At 52.3% G+C, this 27,851-nt stretch overlaps 1 protein-coding gene across 4 annotated transcripts in view; it reads left to right on the top strand.

The window, feature by feature from the left end:
* The first annotated feature begins 19,495 nt into the window (after positions 1-19,495).
* The window catches only part of PHF21B (PHD finger protein 21B), an 83,181-nt gene continuing 74,825 nt past the window's right edge, over positions 19,496-27,851 (top strand). For 2 of the 4 annotated variants that reach the window (XM_066361289.1, XM_066361288.1), the window contains exons 1-2: positions 19,496-19,739; positions 20,608-20,673. In XM_066361289.1, coding sequence (XP_066217386.1) covers positions 19,686-19,739; positions 20,608-20,673 — 120 coding nt within the window. In that variant the 5' untranslated portion in view covers positions 19,496-19,685. Of the gene's footprint in view, positions 19,740-20,381; positions 20,425-20,607; positions 20,674-27,851 lie in introns of those variants that run through there. The other 2 variants (XM_066361291.1, XM_066361292.1) reach the window with 2 other exon arrangements.

Below are 27,851 nucleotides of genomic sequence, written 5' to 3'. Positions count from 1 at the left end.
TCTCCACTCTCCCCCATGGAAAGGGCTTCCTCTGAGATATTTTGCTTTCCACTAAGGTGAACAACACAAATGAACAAAGGTCACTGTGGGCTCCCCACTTTTCAGGAAAGATTGGGAAGAGAAGGATGAGGTATTGGGAAGATGAAGCTGTGTAAGGATCGGAGAGGAAATAGGGGTTACTAGTTCTCAGAGTCATGTAAGCTAATAAGCATTGATTACATTGACATGGGGGAGTCCTGTGATATTGACACTCCAGTGCCTTGGTTATGAGTCAGTCTTTAGGGTTTATTTTTCATTTTCTTTTCTTTCTTTCTTTCTTTTTTTTTTTTTTTTCATTTTTCCTTAGCTGGAAACGGGGAGGCAGTCAGACAGACTCCCGCATGCGCCCTACCAGGATCCACCCGGCATGCCCACCAGGGGGCGATGCTTTGCCCTTCTGGGGCGTTGCTCTGTTGCGTCCAGAGCCATTCTAGTGCCTGAGGCAGAGGCCACAGAGCCATCCCCAGCGCCCGGGCCATCTTTGTTCCAATGGAGCCTCGGCTGCGGGAGGGGAAGAGAGAGACAGAGAGGAAGGAGAGGGGGAAGGGTGGAGAAGCAGATGGGCGCTTCTCCTGTGTGCCCTGGCCGGGAATCGAACCTGGGACTCCTGCACGCCAGGCCGACGCTCTACCACTGAGCCAACCGGCCAGGCCTTCTTTTTTTTTTAAAGTGAGAAGAGGGAAGATAGTGAGACAGACTCTTACATGTGCCCTGATTGTGATTCAGCTGGCAACCCCCGTCTGGGGCTGATGCTCAAATCAGCCGAGGTATCCTTAGTGCCTGACGCCGACACTCTGACCAATTGAGCCACTGGCTGAGGGAGGGGAAGAGGGTGGGGAAAAGAAGCAGATGGTTGCTTTTTCTGTGTGCCCTGACTAGGCATCAAACCTGGGACATCTACATGCCAGGCCAATGCTCTATCCACTGAGCCAGCCAACCTGGACCCAAGCCATTTTTTTTTTAATTTTAGATAAACAATGCATACTTTTTAGTATAAATATATCTCATGAATATTTGGGACATACTTGTCCAAAATATAAGTATTCATTTATCTGAAATTTGAATTTATTGGGGCATTCTGTGTTTTTATTTGTGGAATCTAGCAACCCAATGAGTCCCTATGGGTTTACGGAGGGTGAGCCCCTGGTGGCTTTTCTCTGCCAGAAAGAAGCCGCAGTTCCCGTGGGACCTCATCTCCTGCCACAGCTCCTGTAGGCTCTGGGTCCTGTGCCTCCTCTACTTGTAGGGTAGTGGCAGTGACTTCCCACTGTGGCCAGCCCCGTGCATTACTGGCCCTTGCTGGTTTAGTCCCAGCCACAAATTCACATGAAATTTTGTCATGAAATTCTCCTTCATGAGCCCTTGTGAAGGTGAGCCCTGACAATACATGTGGTTGACAGCGTTGTGCAAGTTGGGGTGCTACGGGGTATTCAGGGGGCAGTGCATTTTGATGTTACCAAAAGCACGAACATCACAAATTCTTATAGAAAGGTCTGTGTGTGTGCACGTGCATGTGTGTGGTTGGCCCCTCCCACCAGAGAGATCCCTGTGTCCCCAGAGAGAAGCTGGGGCGTCCCTGCAGGAGGCTTTCCCCACTTGGCTTGTCATTCTTTCTTCCCTTCCCACTTTTTATGGGGGATGATAAGCTTCTGTTAACTTAGGGACTGATGGCCTTGGGTGCAAGGGCGAGCCTGTGAAAGTGCCCGCAGGTAGGAGTCCTGAGAGGGGGCTGAGCTCAGAAATGCGAACTCTGGCACCCATGGCAGCGATGTCCTAGGGACCCAGACGCCAATGCAAGAAGAAATATAAATATAAACAAAGTTCTGAGTCTGAGACTTGCTCATTAGGCCTTTCTGCCTCTGGGTCTGGCCTTTAGCCTTCACTGTGTGCACCCCTGCTTGTCAGCCGGCCCTGCCCACCCGGGACCCAGCTGGGCAGTGATGTTCAAGGCTGGGACCCTGTCTGCAGTGCTCTGCCTGACGCCTCCACCAGAATCCCTTCTCATTACCTTGGCAATGGTGACAGAGCGCAGAGGCGAGGGGCCAGAGCGGCCTACCAGGTGGTCAGGGTTGGAGTGGGCATGTTGGAGAAAGCTTGTCTCCCTAGATAATACTTATGGAAATGTTGGTTTTGCTTGGTGTGGAGAAATAAATTGTAAAACTGTGTCCTTTATGGAAATTCCTTTCATAATGATGTATGATGAGGATTATGGAAATTCGAAATATTAGGGTTGGGGAACCTTAAGATGCACCTGCTAATACGGCCTGTAACGCTTTAGCTTTAATCACTTGCACAGTGGGCTGCAGGGGCGACACTTAGGAATCTGTTCTTTGAATCCGCCCCACCTGAGATTGAAGATCAAGACTGTTAAATTGTATCCAAAATAAATACAAATGCTTCCAGCAGGAGCCTGAGGGGCTCTCTCATGCATGAACCACAGGGTTTGGATGCTGGGCATCTAGAGTTTGAATGTCCAGAGATCAGTCTCTGTATTTCCAGTTCTAGAGAATGTTTCAGATAGGAAGGGAGCTGATAATGCATCTCCAAAGAAGCCAGAAGTCACTTTGGGGTTGGCCTGAGCCTGAGCGTGATCATGAGTGTGAGCCTGGGTTTGTGTGTCTTTAAATTGGGAGGTGGGGGCACAGATAAGCAGCACCAGGCAGTGGAAAAGCTCTTGCTGGCTCCTAAGCTGCCCACAGTGACGAAGAATGATGCATGAAAACAGCAGCTAAAAATACCACCACCCACCTCCCAAACTTCCCAAGGAAACAACAAAAACTTTGGCCCGGCAGAAGGCAGCCCGTGAGCAAAATGGAGGCGCTGCAGCGTCTCTGCATCCGAAGGCTGGGCTTCCCCGGGAATGAACGCTATTGCAGACTGTCTTCATGCCTTGTCCACAAATAGACCCCCTGTTGTGTGCCCGTGGCTAAAGCCCAGGCACTTTCACTGGGCAAGGTCCCACCCTCCCACACCAGAGATGGCACAAGTGGGTGTGAACGTGGCAGGTCAAATATACAAAGAGAACAGACCGCTTACAACCTGTCAGCCTCGGTTTCTCATTCACCAAGAGGAGGTAGGGCCTCTGAGGCTGCTGCCAAGGGTACACGTGGAGTTCTGTGAGCGGTCAAGCGTTCATTCAGTGGCCACCAGTGAGTCTGATGTCCCCCTCCCGTGGACTGCTGCAGGTGCAGCCCTCCCGAGGTCTCACGTGGTGAATGGGAAGCTGGGGGAGTGCTATAGGTGAATGATACACGCTGCTGTTGGGAAGATTTAGTGAACAACAACAAAAGGATACAAACTATCTCATCAATAACTAGAATATTGATTACATGTCAAAATGGTAACATTTTGAAAATATGTGATCAAATAAAATACATGATTAAATTGAAAAACAATCAGGTAGTGAAAAGTTGTAATGAAAGGACTTGACCCAGCAACCTCAGGGTTGGAAGCAGAGTCAGAGGGTATGGGTTCCGCCCTCTGGTACCACAGAGATTGCCACCTGGACACAGACAGAACACAGAGACTTCCCAGGACCACCCAGCACACTCCACAGCCTGACCCCCCTCCTGGAGAAAACCCCTAAGTTTGGGCTGGGCCCCCACCACTGCTCTGTATGACCAACTGCTTCACGTTTAGGAAACAGAGTCCTTTTAAGTTCTGATCAAAAGTAATAAACCCTTAAAACCAGTCCCTACGAGTAACTAGAACAACCCAACAGGAGGCAGACGCAGCATGGGGGGAAAACTAGACGGAGGCGTGGAGGGCATCAGGCCAGGTGGTGGTGATGTGTCACGCAGAAGAGGGTAGAGACATTGAGGACAGTCTGCGGTTAGAATAGGGACTTCACCACTGGAGACTGCTAATATTTATTTAACTCTGACCACGTGCCAGGCCAGCTCTCAGGGCCTTCCTGGGTCCACACATTTAGGCTGATGAATGACCCTGGGGTCTCTGGATCTGCCCTGATCTCCATTCGGTCTAGGAGGAAACGGGAGCTCAGGAACCAGAGATAAATTGCCCGGGATCACTCGGCCTGTGAGCTTCCGAGATGCACTGGACCGTGCACACGTGTGGAAGTACACGAGGGAGAAAAGCAGAGGGAGCCTGTCGTTACTTCTGGGTTTCCAGAAACTTCCACTCTGAAACTGAGGTCTCCACAACGCAATTCATGGAAAAATGAATTTATTTCTCTTGGATTTATTTATGTATTTGATCAGTAAAGGACTCATGATCTTCTCAGGTTCTATTGACTTTTATATTGCTGCACTTTGCTTCATAGTTATTATATTCACTAAAAAAAACAACAACAAAACAAACAGAAAACAAAAAACCCGCCACAAAGATTCAGAGATTCCACACACAGCAAAGATTCCCTTTGGCAGTTGCCCAGGTGGCGAGCCCAGCCAGCCGCTGAGCCAGAGCTGGACCCCAGAGCCCCTTTATGGCCCTTCCGCCACCCCACCCAACTGACCCTGCTCCTCCCATGTAGGAACTGCCACCGATGACAGGTGGTACCATGTTGAGGTGCTCTCAAAGCTCAGATCCAGAACTGGTGGTGTTAGACTCATAAAACCATGAGACAGTAGCACTTTATATACAATAGATCATAAAACCTTTTTTTTTTCAATTCAGTGAGAAGAGGGGAAGAGAGAGACAGATTCCCACATGCGCCCCTACCGGGATCCACCTGGAAAGCCCAGTAAGGGATGATGCTCTGCCCATCTGGCAGATTGCTCTGTTGCTCAGCAACCAAGCTCTTCTTAGTGCCTAAGGCGGAGGCCCTGAAGCCATCCTCAGAGCCCAGGCCAACTTGCTCCAATCGAACCATGGCTACCGGAGGGGAAGAGAGAGAGAGAAAGAGAGAGAGAAGCAAGAGGGGAGGGATGGAGAAGCAGATGGGCGCTTCTCCTGTGTGCCCTGACTGGGAATCAAACCCAGGACACCCACATGCTGGGCTAATGTTCTACCACTGAGCCAACTGGCCAGGGTTAATAAAACCTTAACATAATTAAGAAAAGATCTAAGTATACAACTGCATAGGTGAGTCTCCCAGAAAATTACATCAAGTGAAAGAAACTAGACCCAAAAGAGTAGGCACTGTGATATTTCACTGAGGTGAGGTTCTCAGAACAGGAATTTGCTCCCCTCTGTGTGAATGTATTCCATAATGGGGGGCCCACTGCCTACTTCACAAGACACTGACTGGCTGGTGACTGCTTGGGGGGCCCCCAAGGTGAGGGGCCTGGGTGTCTCCACCTTTGCAGCCACCAGGCCTGCACCCAAGTGTTTCAGGGGCAGGAGACACAGGGCTGGCAGGTGGCTGAGGGACTAGCATTGTGATGGTGATGGGCAGGTGACTGAGGTTGGGCGGGGAGGAGGGTGAGATGGCCATGCAGGACTCTGCTGTCAATGGCTCACACTATTTATAGGATGCTGATGTGTTCCGTGTGGTGATTCAGCCTTTTAGTTAAGTGCAGCACTATGTTTAGCACACAAAGCATGGCATGGAAAGCAACTCTGCCAAGGACGAAGGTGTTTACCCCCAGGCCAGGCTCCTGCCACTCAGAGTTTCTGAGTCAGAAGTATGGGGGCCTCTGAGATTCCCCTACCACACACAGGCAAGCATGCATACATGCACCCTGCACATGCATACACACATGTTCCCGTGCACACATACACAGCACACACACCACATACATACACACATGTATACATGCACACACACCAGCCTCTATTCTTGTTGGTGGGGTCATGTGGAGCCTCAGTATACTTGGTTGATCTTTCCAGCAGTCACCATCTTTCCTTTGGTAGGAGGTGTGATTTGGGGAACAGACAAAAGAATATAGATGGGAAAAAATTAAGGTATGCAATTAACCCCAGATGGACACACCTGAGGTAACTTCCATGGGCCTTGCCCTGTGTAGTCCCCTCTCCTTGGGTGTAGGGGGTCCTGTGCTTCACTGCTCATAGACATAATATGGCAAGGGCGATGGTGTCACTTCTGTGACTGACGACATCCTTTGGCAAAGGTTACATTGTCACTCCCTTGGTTCCACTCCCCCTCACATAAGATCCCTCTTAGCAGCAGCAGAGAGAGCCCGACCCTTGTCAGCTCCGAGGAGCAAGCTGGGAGAAGGGCTGGGGGAACACGTGGTGAGTACCATGGGGGATGCCCAGGAGCTGGGAGCAGCCCCTGCCGACCCTGCAAGAACACCTGGACTCCAGTCCTACAACCCGAAGCACTGAGCGAGCCTGGAAGAGGACGTGGCCTGACAGGGAGAGCCCCAGCCGGCTGACAACGTGATGGCCCGTAAGGTGGGAGCACGGGGGCAGTTGGATCAGTGACTCCTGACCCTCAGAAACCATGAGATAATAACCGTGTGTATTTCTGCTAAGTTGGTTCCTTACACAACCATAGAAAGCTAATATGACTACCCTTTTATACAAGGGGCAAATGATGCTCACATGTGCCTGTAGATGTATTAAAATCCCGGGGGGACACAAGGAAACTGGTCCCTGGTTACCCATTGTTGGGAAGGGGGGCTATGGGCAATGTGGGGACCCTGTACTCTTTACTTCTGTCTGCTCTGCTGTCTTTGAAAAATGTCAGTGTTGAAACTACTCCAAAAGTAAATGAATGAATGGTGGTTTCTAGCAGCTGAGTCACTGAAGCACTATTTTTGTACCGGATATGAAATGACCCTTTAACCTTTACCCTATGAGGCTGGGGCTGTTATCATCCACAGTGGACAAAAAAGGAAACTGAGGCCTGCACCGTTCAGTATGTAGCACACTGGGGCTCACAGAGCACCTGCAGAGCAGGGATTGGGGCCAGCCCTTTGGGCTCCCCGCCAGCGCCCTTCTCTGCTCCACCCACTGGCCAGGGCTAGCTGGGCACCGAGGCCACAAGGAACCGGCTGTCTGCACAAGAAGAGCAGGAGCAGCTCCCAGACCCCGGGCCATGGGAGCAGGCTAATCTGCAACGTTAGGTGCCCATGACCCCTCCCCCCATCAGAACTGTACCGACTCCAGACTTGACAGTCCTCAGTGAGCTATCAGCAGTCAGACTGGGTGAGGCTCCCCTTACATTTTGGGTCCTTCCTTGTGTGACCTTTCTCATTTCCGCCTCCTTTCTCAGCATTAGCTACCATCTCCTGCATTCATTCCCCAATCTCCTTTGTTAAAAATTCCAATGGAAAAATCGCCTGTGGTTTTTAAAAAAATTGTTCTTTCAAAAGGATTTCCAACTGTGTTCTTTTAACCTACGAGTTAGATTTCATCAGCAGGCTCTTTGAGTTTCTATATTTTGTTGTATTATTTTTGGAGGTCCATATGCAAGGAGTGTTTCATAGGTGCCATTTCTGGTCGCAATGTGTTTCTCTTTGGTTATTAAAAGTCACCATTTATAACTCAGGCACATGATGACAGCGTTTCCCTCAGCTTCCAGCATGACGCAGTGTCCAATTCATCCACTTATGTCTCTCTTAATTTTTTCCCTTTATTTCTTCACCTGAATGTCTCCGGGTGACAGCCCCCCCCCTCAAATAATTTCTTCAGGAGATAAGATGATGCTTTTGGTAGTATTATTTTTGTGTCTGGATGTACCTGTACAGTATTTCTACTATTTTCCATGTCTACTAACTGTGAAATCTTGTTCTTCTGTCGCTCCCCTCCCCTATGTGGGTTTTTCTTTTGCATTTTTAATTTAATTTAATTTTTTTATTCAGTAAGAAGAGAGGCAAAGACAGACTCTCACATGCAACCTGACTGGAATCCACCCAGCAAGCCCACTAGGGGGTGATGCTCTGCCCATCTGTGGCCCTTGCTCTGTTGCTCAGCAACAGAGCTCTTCTTAGCACCTGAGGAGAAGGCCATGGAACCATCTTCAGCGCTTGAAGCCAACTTGCTTCAATTGAGCCATGGCTACAGGAGGGGGAGAGAGAGAGAGAGAGAGAGAGAGAGAGAGAGAGAGAGAAGGGGGAGGGGAGGGGTGGAGAAGCAGATGAGTGCTTCTCCTGTATGCCCTGACCGGGAATTGAACCTGGGACATCCACATGCCGGGCCAATACTCTACCACTGAGCTAGCTGGCCAAAGCCCTGATTTACCTTAAATGGCTTTTAAATCTAAAACAATCCCCTTTAACTGTGGAGTTGAAATCACTCATAATCTGTATAATGATTGTAATGATGCTGCTGTGTAGTTAGTACCAGATATGGACTAGACACTCCATGTCCCTCCTCTCAGCTTCCCAAAAACACCTCTGCCAGCCAGGGCTTATAATCCTCGTTGACAGAGTGAGAAAGAGAGCTACTGACTAAAGGGTGTATCTCAGACAGTATAAATAATTTACTTACGGCCACACAGCTGGTCAAATTGGACCTCAGATGTGAACCAGGCCTGCCTACCCACACTTCCTTCATTCCCTAGTGAGGCCCTGGTTCAAGGATACTGAAGCTATAAAGCACCTTAATCTCATTCCCGACCCACTGGCTCTGCAGGTGAAGACACCTACCCTCCGAGGGGAGAGCGCACACATGCAGGATTCTTGGGGGATGGAGGCAGTGGTTAAATTTCCTCTTGTGATGTGCAGAATGAATAAGGGGATGGAGACAGGGAGGAGGGAGGAGTGGGTGATGACCAGCTGGAGACAGGCTAGACCTAGGCAGGCCAGAGACCCTTGTGCTGGGGACAGGAAGGAAAAGGCACTGCCTGGAAGAAGGACAGGTTGCTGTCTGGCTGAAAGAATAGGCTGGCCTGGGTATTATTTCAACAGCTTCTGCCACTGCAAACACCTCTGTGGGACACCTGCTGGTCACCCTGCCTTGATGTTACAGGTGTTTACAGCTCTTCCAACTGGCAGAGTCTGGAGTCCATGTAGACTCAGCTCCTGTGCCTGCTGGGTATCACAGACCTCTGTGTTCGGCAACTAAATCACCTTACAGCCAGAAATCAAAGAACAGCAGCAGCAGCAGCAGCTACGTGGGCAGGGAGGGGGCACGGGAAGCTGACGGTGCACAGGCCCACCTGCCTGCCTCCATGAGTTCTTTCCTCTTTCTTCCATCAGCTCTTCCACCAGCTCCTCAAACCATCAGGTGAACCCCCACCCCCACCCAGAGCCTCCCTGCCGACTCCCCTTGCTGGAGGGCCCAGTCCCCATCTTTGCCTGGCTCAGATCCTGACCCTGCACTCAAGTGCATGGCCCATGTTCGTGCCTTCATTCATTTATTCATTGATCTGCCCACTTGAGGACCACGTGCTGGGCTCCTCCAGTGTCCTGGGCCAGAAGAAAATTGGGCTTATGCCCCTGCCCTCTGCAGAAGCTCTCTGCATGGTGGGCAAGACAGGCGTGTCTACCAACAAGTACTGGTGAGGGAGAGAGTGTGGTGAGACACATGTGCACAGTTCTGAAGGGGAGCTATGGAGGGATGGCCAGTGTCACACCAGGGGAGCCGACACTGAGTCTGGTTTTTGGAGGATCTTTTAGAATTCATCACAAACTCTTTCCCCAGGAACTTGGGTCCACTCAGACCCCATTCTCATCTCAATACCAAGGACGTCCATCATCATCCACAGTCCAGTGTTGAGAGCCACAGAATCCTACCCCCTATCAGCAGCCTCCCCACCAAGCCAGGACTCCCTCTGTGAGGCTGGATGAAGGCTGTGACACCTCACTCTAAAAGAACCCCTTCTAAGAGTTCTGTGGGTCCTGGGCAGTCACACCAGGACCCGGTGCTCAGAAGGGCTCCATACCTGGTTTCATTCTCTGCTGTCGCCGCCTTGAAATTTGTAATCATTTTTGAGTGGTGGGGATAGGCTCTGATTTTTCATTTCGCTTTGAGCTGTGTGAGCTATGTAGCCAGTTCCTGCTCAGCCTTACCTCCTTAACTTCCCTCCAGCAAAGATGCCTAGGAACGGACTTCTTAGTTTCTTGGCATTTGACATCATTTTAGCGAATGTTTCATTGTGTTTTTCTGGCCTCACCACTCACTGGTCTCATTGCTGTTGCGGGAATAAAGTTGCTGGCAACAAAGAATGTCCTTGCGAGATGTTCTTTTTATTAAGAGATGCAATATTGTCAATGAAGATGGTGCACAACGGCACTGTATGAATTAGGCAGCGATTACTCCTGTTAAAAAGAGGTTCTCATTCTTTTAGAAAAAGGTTCCCAGTGGAGTTCCTTTAAATAGCCGACTTTCCTAATGCATTGTTAATGCACTTCCACATATTAAAAATTATTTACGCATGGCCCTCTTAGGTCTGCTGGTTCCCCCAGCATGCTTGCTGAGCTCCAGCCCCGCGCCAGCCCGCCCAGAGAGGCAGAGAGGCAGTGTGGAGCCATGCCCCCCTCCCGGAGGAGCTCCGCCTGGAGAGGGTCGCCTGGGAAACCTTCCCAAAGCAGGGGACATGCAGATGACATCCAACAGGAAGTCCTGGAGCTTGCCAGACGGGAGGCAGGGCCGGGAATTCCCAGGAGAGGGAAGTTTGTCAGAGGTGCCCGGTGTGAAAGTGAACAGGGACTCTGGGAGGAGGCTAGACAGTGGGGGCAGGGTTGTGTCGGGAGAGGAGGGGACAGGCTTGGTTGGTGGCAGAGAGCAGGGCCTTGTGCGAGTCCTAGGGCGAGGCCATGGGGCAGTGGGGAGCAGGGCAGTGTCATTCCAGAGCTGTGTTCTAGGAGATAACTTGACTCTGGTAGGAGGACAGAGCAGAAGCTTGCCAGCCTGGTACTGGGGTGGAGGTGGCGGTGATGATTGGGGTGGCGTGGGACCTGTCTGAGGCACAGGCACTGAGGAAGGCAGATTCGAGAATGGTCTCCAAGTTAGCACGGGACAGAGGCTCTGAGAGTGAAGGGTTGGGGGGAGGTGGGGATGGTGGAGGTAAGAGAAACCATCTAACAAGCTGAAGCTGGAGGGAAGGGGTGAGCCTCACATGTTACCAGCACAGAGCTCTGGTGGGGACGTGAGGGTTCAGCAGAGCAGTCCCACCCAGACAGGTGGCTTCCACCATGTTTCTCTGTGGGAAGTTTCCAACGTGGGGTGTGGGAGGGGAGAGGAGCCATTCAGGAAGAAAACAGGAGATAAAGGTTAAAAGAGGGACCGGGTGAGTCTGGCCACAGGGGGGAGAGGTTGAGGCAGGTCGGCAGGCCGGAAGGGCAGGGAGATGAGGGGATGTGAGCTGGGGGCAAAGAGGTCACTCCAGACTGGGAAAGACCATGAGCAGAGACTCAGAGGGAGGGGGTCATGGGGATGATGTGTGTGGGGAGGGGAGAGATGAGCTCAGGCACCGGGCGAAGGCTGGAGTAGACCTAACCTCTCCAGAGCATCCCAGCATGGCGCAGAGCCCTCCGGATGCATTGTGTTGTTTTGCTAGGTTGGTCATGGTCCAAGGGGAGGGTGCTGCAGGTTCTGTGGCAGTAGCGAAGGACCCCCACAACCCCATTTTACAGTGGGGACTCTCAGTTGGGGAGCAGGAAAAGAGTGTGCTTAAAGTCACTCAATAAGGTGGGGTGCAGGATAGAAGAGGGCATCCAAGTTTGAGGTCGGTTCGCTTTGTCCCCAGCCATGGTCCATGCTGGGAGGTACCTCATGTCCTTGAGTGTGCAGAAGTTGGATGTGTTCCACCGTGTACCTCCTACCTGCTGGTGACTCAGTAAATGCTTTTACTGCCTTGAGGGTCAGTATTCTTATCTGGAGATCAAGGATGTAGGCCCATCTGCCTCTGCCACCCTTCTGGGGCCCACGTGAGGGTCCTCTGTGCATGGTTCAGACTCAAACCCATGCATCCCACTCTCCAGGGGCTGCTTGTGTGCTGGCCCACCTGGGTCACCCCAATAAATAAACTCTTTATAGTCTATTTGCCCCATGTTCTTCACAGGTATATTTTTACCCCTCCAGCTCTATTTATAAATGCTGGCTCCCAGTCCTATGCCCAGTGCTGCAAATATGTCCTCACCTTTCCTGTCTGCTCCTGGGTTTAGCTGTGGTGCAGACTCGGTTGTCTAAATAGCTACCATCTTAGCTGGGAGCCTTAGGGTGGTCCTAGGGCCAAAGTGTCTTGGGTAGTAGGTTTGTTGGTTGGTTTTAGGAGATCTGATACATGTGCCCTTGGGTTAGCCATGGCTCTGTAACTCTCTGACCATGTCAGGTAGAGGTCCAGAACTTCCAACTTCACACATCGTCTCACATACTTCCCTTCTTTGTTCCTCCCTGACTGACAAATCTGAGCCAACTTCTAATATCCCCAACAAGTTATAATTATTGCAATTAACACTAGTTCACAGCACCTCCTATGGTTATAGGAAACATCCTCATTTCATTGTTATAAATGTTATTAATAACTTGTAACTACTTAACTATGATTCTTGCCAGTGGCTGCCACTTGACAATTGAAGATTTCTTTTTTTTAACATATGTCCTCCCCAGAGAGTGATAAAACAGGGGCTAGAAGCCTGTACTCCAACATCTCAGCCCATAATGTGCCCACAGGCCACAGTGGCCGGCCCTTCGGCCAGCAAGTGCCGGTGTCGTCTGCGAGGCCGGCCCAGCTGCGCGGTGAGGGGAGCACACCAGTGGGTTTCCAACTGGGTTAGTTTCAGTTAGAAAGAATTACTTAGCAGCTCTTCTTCCTTAGATGAGTCGTGAGGTAGTTCTCTGAATGTACGCTGGGCTAGGTTTCCACATCTGTACGATGGGATTAACACCACCTACCTCCGAGGGTCTTTATGAAGGGTTAAAGTGATTACAATGAGGCAACATGGAAAGCCTTTAGCATAAAGCCTGACATTTAATGTGCACTCTTCCAATAAACATATCACTATTATTGTCACTTAAAATGCCTGCCGTGGTCCCAGACACACGGTGGTTCCTAACAAATGCTCTTTAGTTTGGATCCTGCACGTTCCAACGCGAGGCAGGGAGGTGCGGGAGGTGTCGCACGCAGCAGTCGGCTCTTCTGTTCCCGCTCAGGTGTTCTGCAGAATAACCAGGGTGGAGAAGAAAAGGGATTGTTTTTGAAAGTGTTTGAAAGTTTTCAATGAACTATCGGGGGGAAAAAAAATCAGTGCTGGATATGAGAGTGAAGAATTAACTCATGTTCCACCGCGAACGCAGGGCAGGGCGGAAGAGCAGGATCTGAGGACAGCAGAGCATCATCAGGCTTGAAGGGAGCAGAGGGAGCCCACAAAAACCCACCCTGCTGGAGGGGAGGAGGGGAGTCCAGCAGCGGCCTGGCCAGGGGTCATGCTACCATGAAGGATCGGGTCCAGCCTCAATCCCCTGGACAAGGAAACAGCTGTCAGACTCGGGCTGAGCGGCCTGGAGAAGGCTGTAGACTTAGCTGAGGGAGGGGAGAGGGGGTGGGTCCGTGCCGGGGCGGCCCGGTGACAGAGTCCCTCCGTGGGCAGCTTCAAACAACAGACAATGGTTAGCTCACAGTTCTAGAAACCACAAGTGTCACCAACGCTGCGCTTTCTCGGGAGGCTCTAGAAAGAAATCTGCTCCATGCCTCTCTCTTAGCACCTGGTATGGCTGGCAGTCTTAGGTGAGCTCTGCGTCCCTTGTCACATCGCATTGTCCTGTGTTCCTGTGTGTGTGCCAGTCTTGTGCCTCTCCTCTACTTATAAGGATCCCAGTCATATTGGATTAAGGGTCTATCCTCCTACCTACCTACCTACCTACCTACCTACCTACCTACCTATCTACCCACCTACCTACCTATCTGATTCGATTATACCTGCAAAGACCTTATTTCCAAATAAGGTCACGTTCTGAGGTTCTGGGAAGGATGTGAATTTGGGTGGGGGGAACATATCCAACCCCATCCAGGGAGGGAAATGAAGGGGAGAAGGAGCAATAGGAGGGCTGGTCACACACCTCCCTTTCCCCTGTCTGCCTGCCTGCCCTGGCACTCAAACCTGGCCCTTTATCATTCACAGTGTCTCCCAGACAAGCCTGGTGGAGGGCGAGGACCTTAATGCCCTGACCTCATCATCTCCCCATCTGCTCAACCTCCCCTCCTGCACTCAGCAGATCCCACTCCACTGTCCGGTTACCCAGGACAGATATCTTACACTGCCCCGGGTGCCCTCCTCCCCCTTGCTCCCCCCACCTACCTCTCAACCTGTGTCACTTCCACCTCTCCTACTCTGTGGGTCCCACTGCTATTATTCACCTTGGTTGCTTGTCCCAGCCTCCAGGGTTGGGGGGCCACAACCTCCCCCTCTATGCAGTGGCAGCTGAGTGACTGCGGGTGACCTTGCCCCAAACCATTTTGGCTTTTGATGCCTAGATTTCTAGATGGCTGCCTCCCAGGTGTGCCACCTGCATTTTGGGATCTGCTGAGCCCAGCACAGCAAGTCCTGATGGGGCCAGGCTCTCTCCGGCCCATCGCCTCAAGGCACTGATCTATTCCAGCACCCACAGCACCGCAATGGGGTGTCGCCAAGACAGAGGGACTTCATTCACACACTTTATGTTCCCTCTGTCACATAGTGTGAGCTCTGTGATGTCTACTGGATGGATAACCCCATCTTATAGAAGGAGAGACAGAGACACAGAGCAAATAGCTTTCTCCTTGTCATTAGGCCAGCTGGTGAGAGCCAAGGTTTGAAACTCCCAACCTCAGATGGCTAGGCTGCACAGCTCTTTCCTCCACTCAGAAAAGACAAGCACAGGGCTCCAGAGGGACATCTTAGGAGCCCCAGCATCAGCCCTCCCCCCAGCCCCCCGAGGCCAAGGTCCAGGGCATATTCAGGGCAGCACATCAGGGACAACAAGAGTTACTGGACATGTCCCCTGGCACTGTGGACCACCCTGCAGCTGCCTGCTCCAGATCCTCACAGGTGCCCTAACTCTTAGCCTCCCTTGGCCGCAGCTCTCCCAGACCTGCCTCTCTGCTTGTCTATCTGCTTGTGCCGGGCAGTACTACTGCCCACTGGAGCTCACAGGTCAGACAGGCAGGAATGGTTGGGAGACCTGTCTTCCCCAGCACTCTCACCTGGCTGGCCTCAGCTCTTACTCCCAGCCAGCTCCTTGCTCCACCAGCCTCTCCCACCTCAGCCAGACCTGGTCTTTACTGTCTTCCCAGGGCAGTGTCCTAATCTGTCACCCTGCTCCATGTCTCTCCACATCTGGATTCTGCAGACACCAACATGGTCAGAGAACTTTAAACATCAATGGCTCCTGATTGCCTGCTGACTATCCCAACTGCCTCTGCCTCCATTCCTGTTGAAACAATCCGCTCTCACAGGGGTAGGTGCTGTCCTGGCCCATCCTGCCCACACTCTTACCTTCCTCTCCTGCACCCGAAGCTTCTGCGACCGATGGCTTGCACTCTCCAGCCTTGGGGGCAGGTGTGGCCTACGGGTTCTGAACTGATAAGAGAGCAGCTCTTGACCAATGGCAGGCAGGAAGCCGGGGGAGAACTACCCCAGCTCTTTCCTCTTCAGTAGGACAGCTGGGAGTTGCAGTACACACGGTCTCCCAGAATTTCCAGTGTGACTGAGCCCTGTGGCCCAGCTTGGTGACCTGCTCTGTAATTCACCTTGCTTGGGCTTCCATTGCTTCCCAGCTCACCTCCCACACCCACAGCTTCTTCCTGGGGTCAGCTTCTGCACCAGGCCTTCCTGGACACCTTGTCCTGAGCTGTTCTGATCTCCACAGCTGTAACTTGGAAACAGTGGAGCCCACCTCAAGCCCAAGGTCTCACTAAACCTCCCACTGACATCCACCAATTAGTGACTTGCAAGAAACTGAACCACCACCTCAGTTTCCCCATGCAGAGAGGAGGTGACAGCAACACCATCCTCCCCTCCCAGGTCAGTTGGGCGTGTGAAGCCTGTCTGTGGGAACAGGGCTTCCTCTGTGGGGCTCCAGTCCCTGCTCATTCCCCAGGCTGGCACCTATTCTGGACCCCGATGCGCCAGTAGCAGGACCCCGCGATGCCATATAAAAGCCAGTTCTTCCTCACTCATTCCCCAAGAATTACCTCCCTGCACCAGGCACTTTGGCTGTGTTCATGGAGGGAAGACAAGGCTTGGGGGCAGATGAGTGAAAGCTAACTTTCGCTATTACCCCGCAGAAAGGTTTCAGGGTTAGAAATGCTGCTGAGCCAGGAGCCTGGGAGTGAAAACATCACCAAATGTGAGAAAGAAACAGAGAATCCATTTCATCTGGCAGTTCCTTGGGCCTCCCAGATGTGAAGGTGACAGGGAAGTAAGGGTTTGTCTGGCCGTGTGCTTCTCCTCCTTATGAAAGGCAGCTTGCATTTATGTGCAACGTGTTGACCCACTCTCCAAAGAGCACTTAAGTGTGGGTGTAACAGTGTTAATTTTGGCTAATAACAGAAGCTTTGGGACAGAAATGGTGCCCAGGGCTGGGCTCCTGCTGGAAACCACATTTGTCTTTGTGGTGCCCACAGTGGGACTATAGTCAGGCTGCACCTGGGAAACCCCTGCCCCTCCCTTTGTTACTCGATCTCCATATCAACTACTTATACCAAGAGGAACCCCAAACTCCCAGAGGTGAAGCCAGGGGCTGGTGAGCACCTGGCAGGCCTTGAACCCTCAGTGTCTGACTGAGGTTGGGGTCAGGAGGAACCGAGTGGATCTGAGGGTAACTCTAAATTGGTCAGATGATTCCCACTTTACCTCCAAAGAAACTGAGGCTGAGATGCTGAGTAACTTGACCCAAATGACAAGACTGTTAAGGGGTGGAGCCACCTCTGAAATCCTGATTCAGTTCCCATTCGAGGCCCCTGTCCACCTGACCACAAAGCAGGTGAAGAGAAACATGGACCCTGGAATGAAGAAGTGTAGACATTACTCCTCTCTATGGCCATCATTAATGACCCACCTTTCCATGACCAGCATGCACCTCTCTTTGAGCATTCATTCATTCATTTATTCACCTCCCTCACTCACTTATTCCTCCATGAAGCATCTACTTGGCTCCAGGCACACCATGCCTTCCTTCAACACATGTACACTGTACTCTGCCCACAGGCCTGAGTTGGCTCAGGCTCCAAGGGGACAGAATGCCTCCAGGCTGAGTGAGTTCTGCATGGTGAGTCTTCAGAGGAAACGGTGAAGAATTTATGTGTGGAAATTAGAGGGAGTTTCCTAGCAATGTTGACATGTGAAGTGAGTTTTGGAGGATAAAGAGAATTGTTTAAAAGGTGGTCTTGGAGGGAAAGGGCATTCCAGAGGGAGGGCTTGGCGTGGGCAAAGGGAGGGTGGCCTGGCGTGCTGGGCGCATGGAGGGAAATGTGTCTGCGACAGCAGCACGGGGCGCCTCCTAAGCTTGCTTACAAAATCATGGCTTTGGTTTTCCTCCGCAGGATGGATTCTCCCATTGTGAGAGAGCACCTCAGCCCCTGGCCCCTGGGTTTGCTCAGGAATTGGGTGACTATGAAAACAACAGAGGGGCATGTAGACCATCGTGTCTGCAATCTGAATTAATTAATGGAAACTTGCAAACAGCACTTTAATTTTAGTACAGTAGGAGCCACTATCCTTCAGCCACCATCTGCCCAAGTCTGTACAGCTCTCAAACAAACTGAATATCCCCTCTGTTGATTTCAATACATGTGTGGCCAATTAAATGATTATAAACACTTTTTAAAAATAAAAGCCACTGGCTTAGCCACTGGCTTTTATTTTTAAAAAGTGTTTATAAAAAGCCAATGACATTTACAGAGATTACAGTAGGAATCCTCTTACAAGCTCCCTCTCTCTGGCTGGTTCCCTAAACCCTGGTCCCCTGGGCAGTCCACTTTAACCAGGCTGGTGTCCAGACTGGTGTCCACGCCCATGTCCAGGCCGGCAAAAACTTTGAGAAGGAGGAATACCACCCTGAGCTGGACACCATCTGAGCTGAACCCAGGATGGAAGGAGCCAGAGCCCCCTCGGCCTGCCCAGAGTTAGCCTTTTTTGGTTTGCATTTGGTAAATTCTGCTTCTCCCTGCTTGGTGCTAGACCCAAGGGAGCATGACCACTTAGATAGAACATGGGTTAGTTAACCTGTGATCCCTTACTGAATGCTTCCTAAAGAGGCAGGGCTCTCAGTGTCTGGGGACCCCAACAGGCAAACACGTAAGTCACTCGTGGCAAGTGCACTAATAGACTCCAGCACTACACTGGGGTCTCCAGCTGAAAAGAAAAATTCCCACCAGTTCTGCAGACTCTAGGTGCAGTTTCTAGCATATTGGCAAATGTTGTTGAAAGGGGACATTTGTTGATTGTGTGTGCCTGGGTATTTTTTGTGCCATGGAGGAATATGAAGCTATATAATGATTTACCACTTTAAACGTTTACTTTGAAGTACGATTGCACCGTTTCTCCCCAGCATCTTTCAAACACACTGGGAGGCTATCCGTCTGGCACAAAGCATTCCCACGTTAATTGACCAGGATGGTAACTCCAAGATGGTAATATCGACTCAGAGACATTAACCTCCTGGCTGCGGGCCTGGGAGTTCTGAAATGTGATCTCCGCGTCTGTAGTTATAATTGTTTTATGTCCCATTGACCGGGCATGTTTACGATTTTTAACAACAGTCTTAAAAAGTCCAGTGACATCTGTTGAGAGTTTAATTGTGAGTGTAAAAAAAAATCATTAAAGGAACAGTCAAGAGATCAATTTCCATACTGTTTAAACAACACGGTGGCCATCAGGCGGTGGGGAAGTCTGGCGACCTGACTAATTTCATCTCCCAAGTCGCAGCGCTAGAGCGCAGGGAGGCAGGAAGGGATGGAAGACAATTCAAAGTAGTAAGGATGGCGGACGGTAGCAAGGGAAAGAGGGATTGGCGAGAGCCGGGGAGAAAAGAAATGAAAAACGGACATTTTTCCTCCCACGGATAAGTATCTTTAACCCCGGCTTTAGGCTGGGCTTCCCAGCGGAGGGGGGTGGGGCCGCTCCGTTATCCACGGGTGTGACTGGGGTGAGTAAGAGGAGGGCTGGATCGCGGGCGCCCCACTCCCAGCACCCCGCTAGAGACGTCCCGGGGCAGGCGCCCCAAGCCGCAAGCCGGGTAGTCTGCGCCGCTCTCTGCCACCACTTTTGTTCTCCGCTCGGGGCGCCGGGCCGCGGAGGGTCGGCAGTGCGCACGCGCGGGAGGGGCGGGGGCGGAACGGGGTGGGCGGCAGGCTCCGGCACCGCCCCCCGCCGCCAGGGCCAGCTCCATCCGGGCACTGCCGAATTAGCATCGGGCCGAGGCACAACTTTCCGAGACCCAGCGAGATCCAGGCGCGCGCGCCGGAGGAAATATAGTCCCTGCCGGCAGGCAGCTCTCGCGCGCGTGCACGCGGCGGCGGTGGTGGCCGCGAGGTGGGCGCGCGCCGGCTGCGCGGGGCTGCGCGGGGCTCCCGGCGCCGGGGGGCCATGCGCCGGGCGGCGCTGGCAGCCGGGGGACCCGGCGCAACTTGCCGGGCATCCTGAGTAGTTGGGGTGGCCGCGGGCTTGGCGCCGCGGCGCCCGGTCGCCTTCTTCCCCTTCGCCAGAACTCACAACCCTTTCAGTCGTGGGGGGCTCTTGTCCCCACTCCCAGGAGGCCCAATCCGCCCCCACCCGCTCCCACCCCTGCGGAGCCGTGCAACTTCTCGGGAGCCGGGGCCAAAGTAAGAGCAAAGTGCTGCCCAAGTTGTCGGGATGGAGCTGCAGAGCCGGCCAGAGGCGCTCGCCGTGGAACTCGCGCGCCACCAGGTAGGCGACCCGGGTCTCTGGGCCGGGGTGGAGGCTCAAGGGACGCGAGCCAAGGGTCCTGCTCCTTGTCGCAGGATCTGTTGGATTGGAGGTGCCCGGAGGGGGCTCCTCCTTGAGCCAGCCCCGGGGGTGGGGGAAGTAGGTACCTGGAGGACCCTATTGGGCTCTCCCTACATCCTCTGATGCAATCCTCCAGTTTCTGGGGGTGGGAGTCGGGGACGTGTAGGACCCGAGCCCGGCGTTTTCTCTTTCTCGACCCGCGGTCTGCAGGGCTGAGTGTGCCGGATCGAGATCCGTCGTTAGCCTGCTCCCGGGTCTGTGCGAGTGTGTGCGCCGACCCCCTGCGCCTCCACCCCGTGCAACCCTGCACAGTTTGCAAAAGTAGTTTTGGCGATTGTTGCTCGGCGAGCAGCGGCATGACGGCCGGACCCGGAGCGGTATTGCGGTGTGCGCGTGTGTTGGGGAGATTAGGACGCGACTTGAATATTTATGAGCTTTGCTCGACACGGACTCGCCGTGTTTACTTGGCTCTTTGTTCCTCCCCCCTCCCCCGGCACACACTCACATTCACACTCACTCGCACACGCACCCCGGCCTGCAAACTTGCACGGCTCGGGGCGCGCCGCCGGGTGGCCTCGGCCCCCGCCCCGCCCCGCGAGCTGCCCCGATGAGGCGGCAGCCACAGGTAAGCGGCCCCGCACGGCACTGCCCGGCCGCTGCGCGTGCGGGATGCGGCCGGAGAACTTGGGGCGCGCTGCGGACAGCCCGGCCCGTGGGCTGTCGTGCGGGGGGCTAAGGACCGTGGGGCTCTGGGCGCACCCGACTCCTTGGGAGGCCAGACTGAGCCCACTCCTCCGTGTTTCCACAGAACGGAGACCTTAAGAAGCAGCTTCACGAGAGGCAGCCGCGGATCGCCGCGCTCAGCGACAAACAAGTAAGCGAGCTGGAGCCTGCGCCCACCCCTCGCCGGGGTAGGAAGAAGGGGTCATCGGCTACTTTGGCAGCACCTTTAAAAGTGCCGGCCTCGGCGCCGCGCGCTCAGACTCCCTAAGGAGTCCGTGTGCCATCCTGAAAGTTACCGCCCCCCCCCCTTTTCTGGAAAGAAAGAGCCAGGTTCTCGGAGTCCGAGGGGGGAGAGCGCAGTGGCCGAAAGACAGAAGCTGCACTTAAAAGGCAGCGAGCAGCCCGGCGTCCATTTTGAGTTGGTGGACATGTTTTTGGAATGTGGGCATTTTTCCCGGCTCGGTGCCCCCACTTGACGCTGGTGTGAGGGTAGGGATCGAGAGGGCGGTAATTCGGGCCTGGACACCAAACTACTTGGAAGCGATTTCTGGGTGCCATTGCAAACCTTATTTACGGAAGCGTTCCTTTGGGCGCCCCCTCCCCTCACTTCTCCAGCATCACTTTTTATTCTTGGAATCTGACGCCAGCTCCCGGGGAACAAAAGAAATGCGCCCCCCAAGACCCCCACAATTCTGCCCCAACTTTGGTCTGCGGCGTCAGGTGTAGATTGGGACTCAGGAGAAGCTCCTCACGCTGGGGGCCACGGCTGCCGTCCCCCTCCTGGCCTCTCGGGGAGGAAAAGTTGTCCTTTGTGACTTAGTTGCGCTGAGCTCAGCGCTCGGGATTTCAGCACCACGAACAGATGCCGCTGCCGGAGCGCGGCCGGCCGCGCGCCCCCGCCCCCTCCCTCCGGCCCCGCGCACCCCTCCCCCTCCGCTTTCCTCCTCCTCGCACCGCGCTCCCGCCCCTTCCCCGCGCCGCTCCGAGCCGAGAACTTTGAGCGGCTCAGCCAATGGCGCTCCCGGGGCTCCGAGGCTGGCGGGGACTGGGGGTGGGGGGGGTCCAGCGCCCCTCCCCGCTGCCTCCTCCCCGCCCTCCCGCAGCCCCGCGGGCCCGCCCCCACCCGCTGTGCCCCCTGGCCATCGATCGCGGTTCCTTCGGAATGCCGGCCGCTGCCGTCAGCACCAAACTTGGACAGCGCCCGCCCCCGCCCCTGGCTCCGCCACTGATCACGTCCCCTCCTTTTCTCCCCAGTCCTGGCCGGGGCGGTTGGATCAGATGCCCTCTCCCCGGAGGAATTTTCGTTCAGGTTGGGGACGGAAGACCTGGAGGAGATTGGCGGGGGTGGCGGCGACTCTGGAGAGGGAGAACTCGGAGGCCTGGCGTTCATTTTGAGTCTTTAAAGTTGAAAAGTGGTGGGAGGGGGCGTGCCGAAGGAGGAGGGGTCCGGGGGTTGCGGAAAGAAAGATGGCTGTTCCCCGCCGCTGGTCCGCGCCTGGTCGGGGGCGCCCTGCTGGACGGGAGGGTTGGAACGAAAGCATTAACCCCTTTCTGCCGGTGCCGCGGCCCCCTCCCCGGCCGCGCGCTCCCGTCTTCGAGTGGAAGCTTCCATTCCCGCCGGAGGGGGGCCCGGAGCGCGGCCCCGGCGAAGTCGGGGAGTTCGCGGGGGGAGGGGACCCAGGCTCGGCATTACCATTTTGATTGCTTTGATGCCATTTTTGGAGGGGGAGGGGTTGGAAGACCCTTCTCTGCTGAGCACAAAGATGTTTAATCACTGTGCAGAATCAAATCAGATACTTTCTTTAAAAAAAGAAACCACCACCAAATCTGGCACAGTGTGATAACTGAGGGTTACTAAATCCTTTTTTCCACTGGGTAGAACAGCAAGTTGTTGACTCTTATGCTCCGACGGAAGATTTAAAAGAGAGAAATCCAGTAATCCCGCAGCTTTTATTGCAACAATGTCTCTTTATGTGTGCTTCTACGTGGCAGTAGTTTTACTATTCAGAGTGGCTTTTTAGCGCTTAGGTTTGATCATTTCTTCTATATTGTAGCAACTATTTCAAGGCTGTTTAAATTTTTATGATGATCGTAAATGAGTAGCTATTTATTATCTGTCCTGACGGAATTTAGATGAGGGTGAGGAGAAACATTGGAAAATCCAGTTTGAAAGCTGCGCCTCCGAAGGAGCTGTCCGACTCCAGGCTGCCTTTGCCTTTAAATTTGAATGGGGAAGGATGCTTGTGAACAGAATGTACCTCCATCTTTGTGTGTGTGTGTGTGTGTGTGTGTGTGTGTGTGTGTGTGTGTGTGTGTGTGTGTTTAAGAAGAAAGACAACAACGAAAACTTTTGTTTTCTGGCCTTCTAAAATGTTTCTCTTTTAAATTACTAAAAATAAGGTCTGGTCAGCAGCCAGGGTTTGACCTGGCCAACCGAACTTGTGTTTGTGACTGTGTTGTTTTGCCTTTTCCCTTTGTGACATTTTATATAACAAGGGCTCATAAAAGAGGGAGGGGAGGGGGCTGAGGCCATGGTGCCGCATGCTAATAAAGCTGCCTTGTTTCTCCGAAGCTCTGGAGGTGAAATCTTTCAGAGGTCACCTATGCAGTGAGTTGGGTGTAGACTTAACATTTTCTGGTCTCTCTCCTTGGGAGAGTTTGGTGGTGATTGTCAAGCCTGGCTGGGGAAAGGTCAATGAATTAGCTCTTGGGGGTTCTTCTGAGCTGCACCCCGACTATACTTGGTCACCCAGAACCTGGCCAGGAGGAGCTAAAACAGAGGAACTGGGGTGAAAAAGCCAGTGTTTCAGAGTTTGTTTTTTTAACTCAACATAAATTTAGAGGTAGTGTTCATTTATAGATCTGCCTGGGGAGAAACTCATGCCATCTGTACCTGTGGAGAGAGATGTGTTTTGGTGCTGTTCCTGCTTGGAAACTGGGATATAAAGGTTAAGTTTCAATTAAAAGTGCACACGTGGATGGTGAACTAGATAGTAAATGAACGGGTGACCCCATTATCCACGTTTGATAGAGATACAGTAGCGGCTGAGTAATACCTCGGTGTACAGTCATCAATTTCCCATTCATATCCTTGGCACTGGGATTTTTTTTCAGTTAACTTCTAAAAACACAGACAATTGTCTGAAGATGTGTATCAAGGACTCCTAGAAGTAAATAGGTAGGCTGTGGATCAGAAGTAGAGAGATACAAATTCTGTATAACTCCCCAGCGTGTCTCCTGTCCTTGGTGGACTAGGGGATAAACAGGAAACCAGCTTCCAGAGGAAGAATAGAGGTCTTTTTTTTAAAAAAAAAGAGTTCATATTTTTACTTTAAAAAAGAAGGAGTTGGGTGTGGGGACTTGGTGAGGGCTGAGTTGTGGCCCCGCTAAGAGTAGTCAAGCTGCGTTCCCAGGTGTGGCTGCACTAGCGGCTGGGTTATGATTCCGGTGGAGCCAGGACCCCTCTTCTTTAATGAGATATGATGTGTGAAGACTCCATTAGTTGCTCCAGTGGTTTTATGCAATGAATTTGCAGCACATGCAGAGAGGCAGTAACATTTTTATCTCAATTGTCAAGCAATAAGCACTTCTGTATAAATAACAGACCCATCACAAATACTGGAGGGGTTATTTCTTTTTCTCCCTCTGTGGTGTTCTCAGCACAACATAGGGGTGCCACAAGTAGTGGGCATCTCCAGACCTGAACTTCATGCAAGTTCAGCTTCACCATGGAGGAGCCTGCTGTGTGAGCCGTAGTCCCTGCCAGTGCGGCAGAGAGAGAGACAGAGACAGAGACAGAGACCCTGGAGGTTAACTTGGGGCCTTGTGCTCTGCTCCATCTGTCAGTTTGATGAACTCTGGATTCCGAGGAGCCATCCTCGAGTGTAGCAATAAAAATGTCTTCTTGAAAGGTGTTATGTATGTGGCATGCACCCAGGAATCATGTCCTCACTTTGATTCACTTTTAACCACATCGGACACTAGAGGGTTCCTTGGAAGCGTGCACCGAGGGAGGCAGGGGCACTTTCCCTCTGAAAGCTCCCTGACAGTTTGTCATCTTGCGCTATAAGGAAGTTGCATTTTCCAGGTTCTCCCCCTGAGTCTACTCCTGTCCAGGAGGCTACATGTTAGTACATCTAGCCAAGAGTTTGAGTTCTCATTCTCCAAGCGGCATCATTACATGCTAAAGAGAGAACCAATGCCATCTCCCAGTGCCCCTCATGTCAAACTCTGCTGGAACAAGTGTGGGACTGAGACAGCAGGACATAGTCCTGGCTTCGTCCACTGCTGCCTGCACGCCGTTGACCCCTTGCTGTCCCGTGCACAACCAGACTGTCCCGGGCCCACACCTTTATCTGAGCTTTATCTTAGCCCTTCTTTCTCTCTGTCCTTCCACACTGGTCCCTCCCACTATCATCTCTTAGCTAGAAGATTGCAGTAGTCTCCTCACTCTATCCATTTAAGCAAACAAAAACCCAGCTTTTTTTGAGGTATAATTCACATATTATATAATTTACCCACTTAAAGTGTACTGTTAAATAGTTTTTGAATATTTGCAGATATTTACAACCATCACTACCATCCATTTGAGAACATTTTTATCTTAAAAAGCTGACTATCAGTCCCCTGTTCCATCCCCATTCCAGCCCTAAGCTACCTACCACTCATCTATTTTCTGTCCCTATAGAGAGGCCTGTTCTGGGCTTTCCTATGACTGGAATCACACAATACGTGGTCTTACCTGACTGGTTTCTTTCACTGACCATCACATTGCAAGGTCCGCCCTGGTCGGATGGCTTGACTGGTTAGATCTTCACCTTGAAGCAAGGTCCATCCAGGATGCAGCCTTGTCAGTACTGTGTTCTTTCTTATGTCTGAATCCTTCTCTGCTGTCTGGACGGACCATGCTCTGTCCATCCATTCAGCAGCCGAGGGACACTTGCTTGTTTCTACTTTGTGGCCCCTTCTGCTACGTTCTCCACCAGAGCAGGTGCCTTCAAGCCTGTGCACCATCATGGCTGTCTCTCTCCCTTGCTGTTGGGATGGAACCTGAGGGCCCACAGAGCCTGTGGGGATGGCCCTGCACTCTGCTCTGCCTCTGCTGGGCACCTCCCACCTCACTCTGGCACCCTTGGTGGCTTGCCAGCAGCTCTTCTGGCACTTCGAGCACTTTGCTGCCTCTGGAGAGGGCTGGCCATGCCTGTCCTGATCTCTCCTTGAGGGTGGGGCTGTGTCTGCTTCCCTGCTCCCTGTGTGCTCAGAGCGGTTCTCCCGAGGGGCGGAGAGCTTACATACCGAGCAGTGGATGACTTTGTAAAGAGATGGTGTGAGGCTGAGCAGTGATGTCTGTCCTAGTAGAGTCCCCAGCCCGTAGTAGGCGTGGGACCAATGGTAGGCTTTGAAAATCATATGTTTGAGAGAGAAGACACAGAGATGAATAAGACCAGCAGCTCCCCACCCTTAGAAACCTCACAAAAGAGTGAGGCGTTGAGAACCACATTTCAAGGAAACTATCCAGAAGAGTTTTGTAAAAGTCTTGTACTGGTGTTCTGTGTTATGTCTGGTCTGGAGGTTGCTGGCTTCCTGGAGGAGGTGGAGAGAGGGGCCTCCAGGTCGGGGCCGGAGGGGCCCCTGGCCAAGCCCACTAACAGGCAGTGGCTTGCAGAAACCTGCAGTTCCAGGGGAAGGCCTCAGATGCCCGAGTGGAGGGCATGGATTTTACCCCCATGAGGCAAGAAGTGTGCTGAGGGCAGATTAGAAAGCAGGACAGGGAAGGAAACCTGGACTCCCTCTGGCTTGGCCCGGCCGTATAAGCTCCATAGTTTGTCACTTGTGTGAGAAGGACCTTGCAGGGATGGTGGGGCCCAGGAATGACATGGGAGAGGAGGCTGGGAGGCCGCTGGACCCATAGCCCTGGGTGGCCAGGGTATAACAGGCTGTGAGGGCTGGGGGCCACATGGCGGTCCTCCTGCCTTCACCAGGGCTTCTTAGATCTGAGAGGTTCACGGGGACACTTCCACAGGCCTCCAGAAGGTGACTCTGTGGGCACCTCTGCTCAGTTGGTTTAAGGAAAAACGTGTGTGTGTGTGTGTGTGTGTGTGTGTGTGTGTGTTCATATACACACATTTACATTTATTGGTTGCATTTTCATTATTGATATTTTTACTGTATATAAAGTATGTAATAATAAATATACTGATATATACTAATAAATAGAATACACATGAAGTCTATGTTTATATATGTATATAAAATTACTTTGCCAGGATTATGTTACTAAAGTGAGAGGATCTGTTTTTGAAGAAAAGTAATTACTGTTCTCTTGCTAAATGTAAACTCTCACTGAGGAAGGTGGTGATCGTGTTGTTATTTCTGTAGCATTTAGGAGATGAAGCATCCACTTTTTAAAAGTTTCTATTATAAAAGAACACTGGCTTGTTGGGAAAAGAATTCACAGTGCGGACTTGAACGCTGTAAACTGTGAGCCCCTCTTCCTCCCGCCCCTCCCTGCATGTGGATGAGGCTGTGCTGGCCTTGAGGTGTGTCCATAGGGCATGTTCCAAGCACACAAACACCTGCAACACCATAAATGTGCCCAATGGAAGCACTAAGCATATGATTCCTAACCTGCTGTGTACACTTAACACTGGACTATGGACATCTCTTGGGAGCAACGCAGTTTAATTCTGCAAACATTTAATAAACTCCTGCCAGGTATGGGGATTTGGAGATGATGATGGGTAGTGTGCTGTTAGTAACAGTGACGTCTCAGTTTTTAAGGCTTTATATTTACAAAGTGCTTTCACTTGGTCCCTGCTTGCAAACATGGTCACATAAAGTTGGGGAGGCAGGATACCACAGTTCCCTATCCCGTGGAGCCCAGTGAGCTATTGGCATGAGACATTTTACCACCAGACTCACCTGACAACAGAAGGGGTGTGTGCTGTGACGGGGTGTGTGGGGATGGCCCTGAGGAGGTGACATTTGTACCTATGGAGAAGCATGGAGGCAAACTGCACATGCAACGTCTGTGGCCCCTGGACTCTTCCACGGGCTTGCCCATCACCTTCTTGATGCTCATCTTCTTAGTTGGTTGTTGCGACGGTCCCCTGACTTGGGTCAGGCTGGGTAGGCAAATCATCCCTGCTGGGCAGATCAGAAAAGGGGACTTCCCAAGGTTAGATAGCTTGGGACCATTGGGAGGATGCCCTCTGTTACAGCCCCTGCTTCACCTCAGTTCACCCCCTGCATTGTGGAGTATAACATGATGTTGCCCCACAGTCACAACACCAGGGTTGACATCCCAGCTCCCTGCATCTGGCTGAGGAG

This window comes from Saccopteryx leptura, chromosome 1, assembly GCF_036850995.1.
Source record: "Saccopteryx leptura isolate mSacLep1 chromosome 1, mSacLep1_pri_phased_curated, whole genome shotgun sequence".
NCBI lineage: Eukaryota > Metazoa > Chordata > Mammalia > Chiroptera > Emballonuridae > Saccopteryx > Saccopteryx leptura.
The sequence above is the reverse complement of the archived record's forward strand: the minus strand, read 5'-3'. Positions and strand labels throughout refer to the sequence as shown.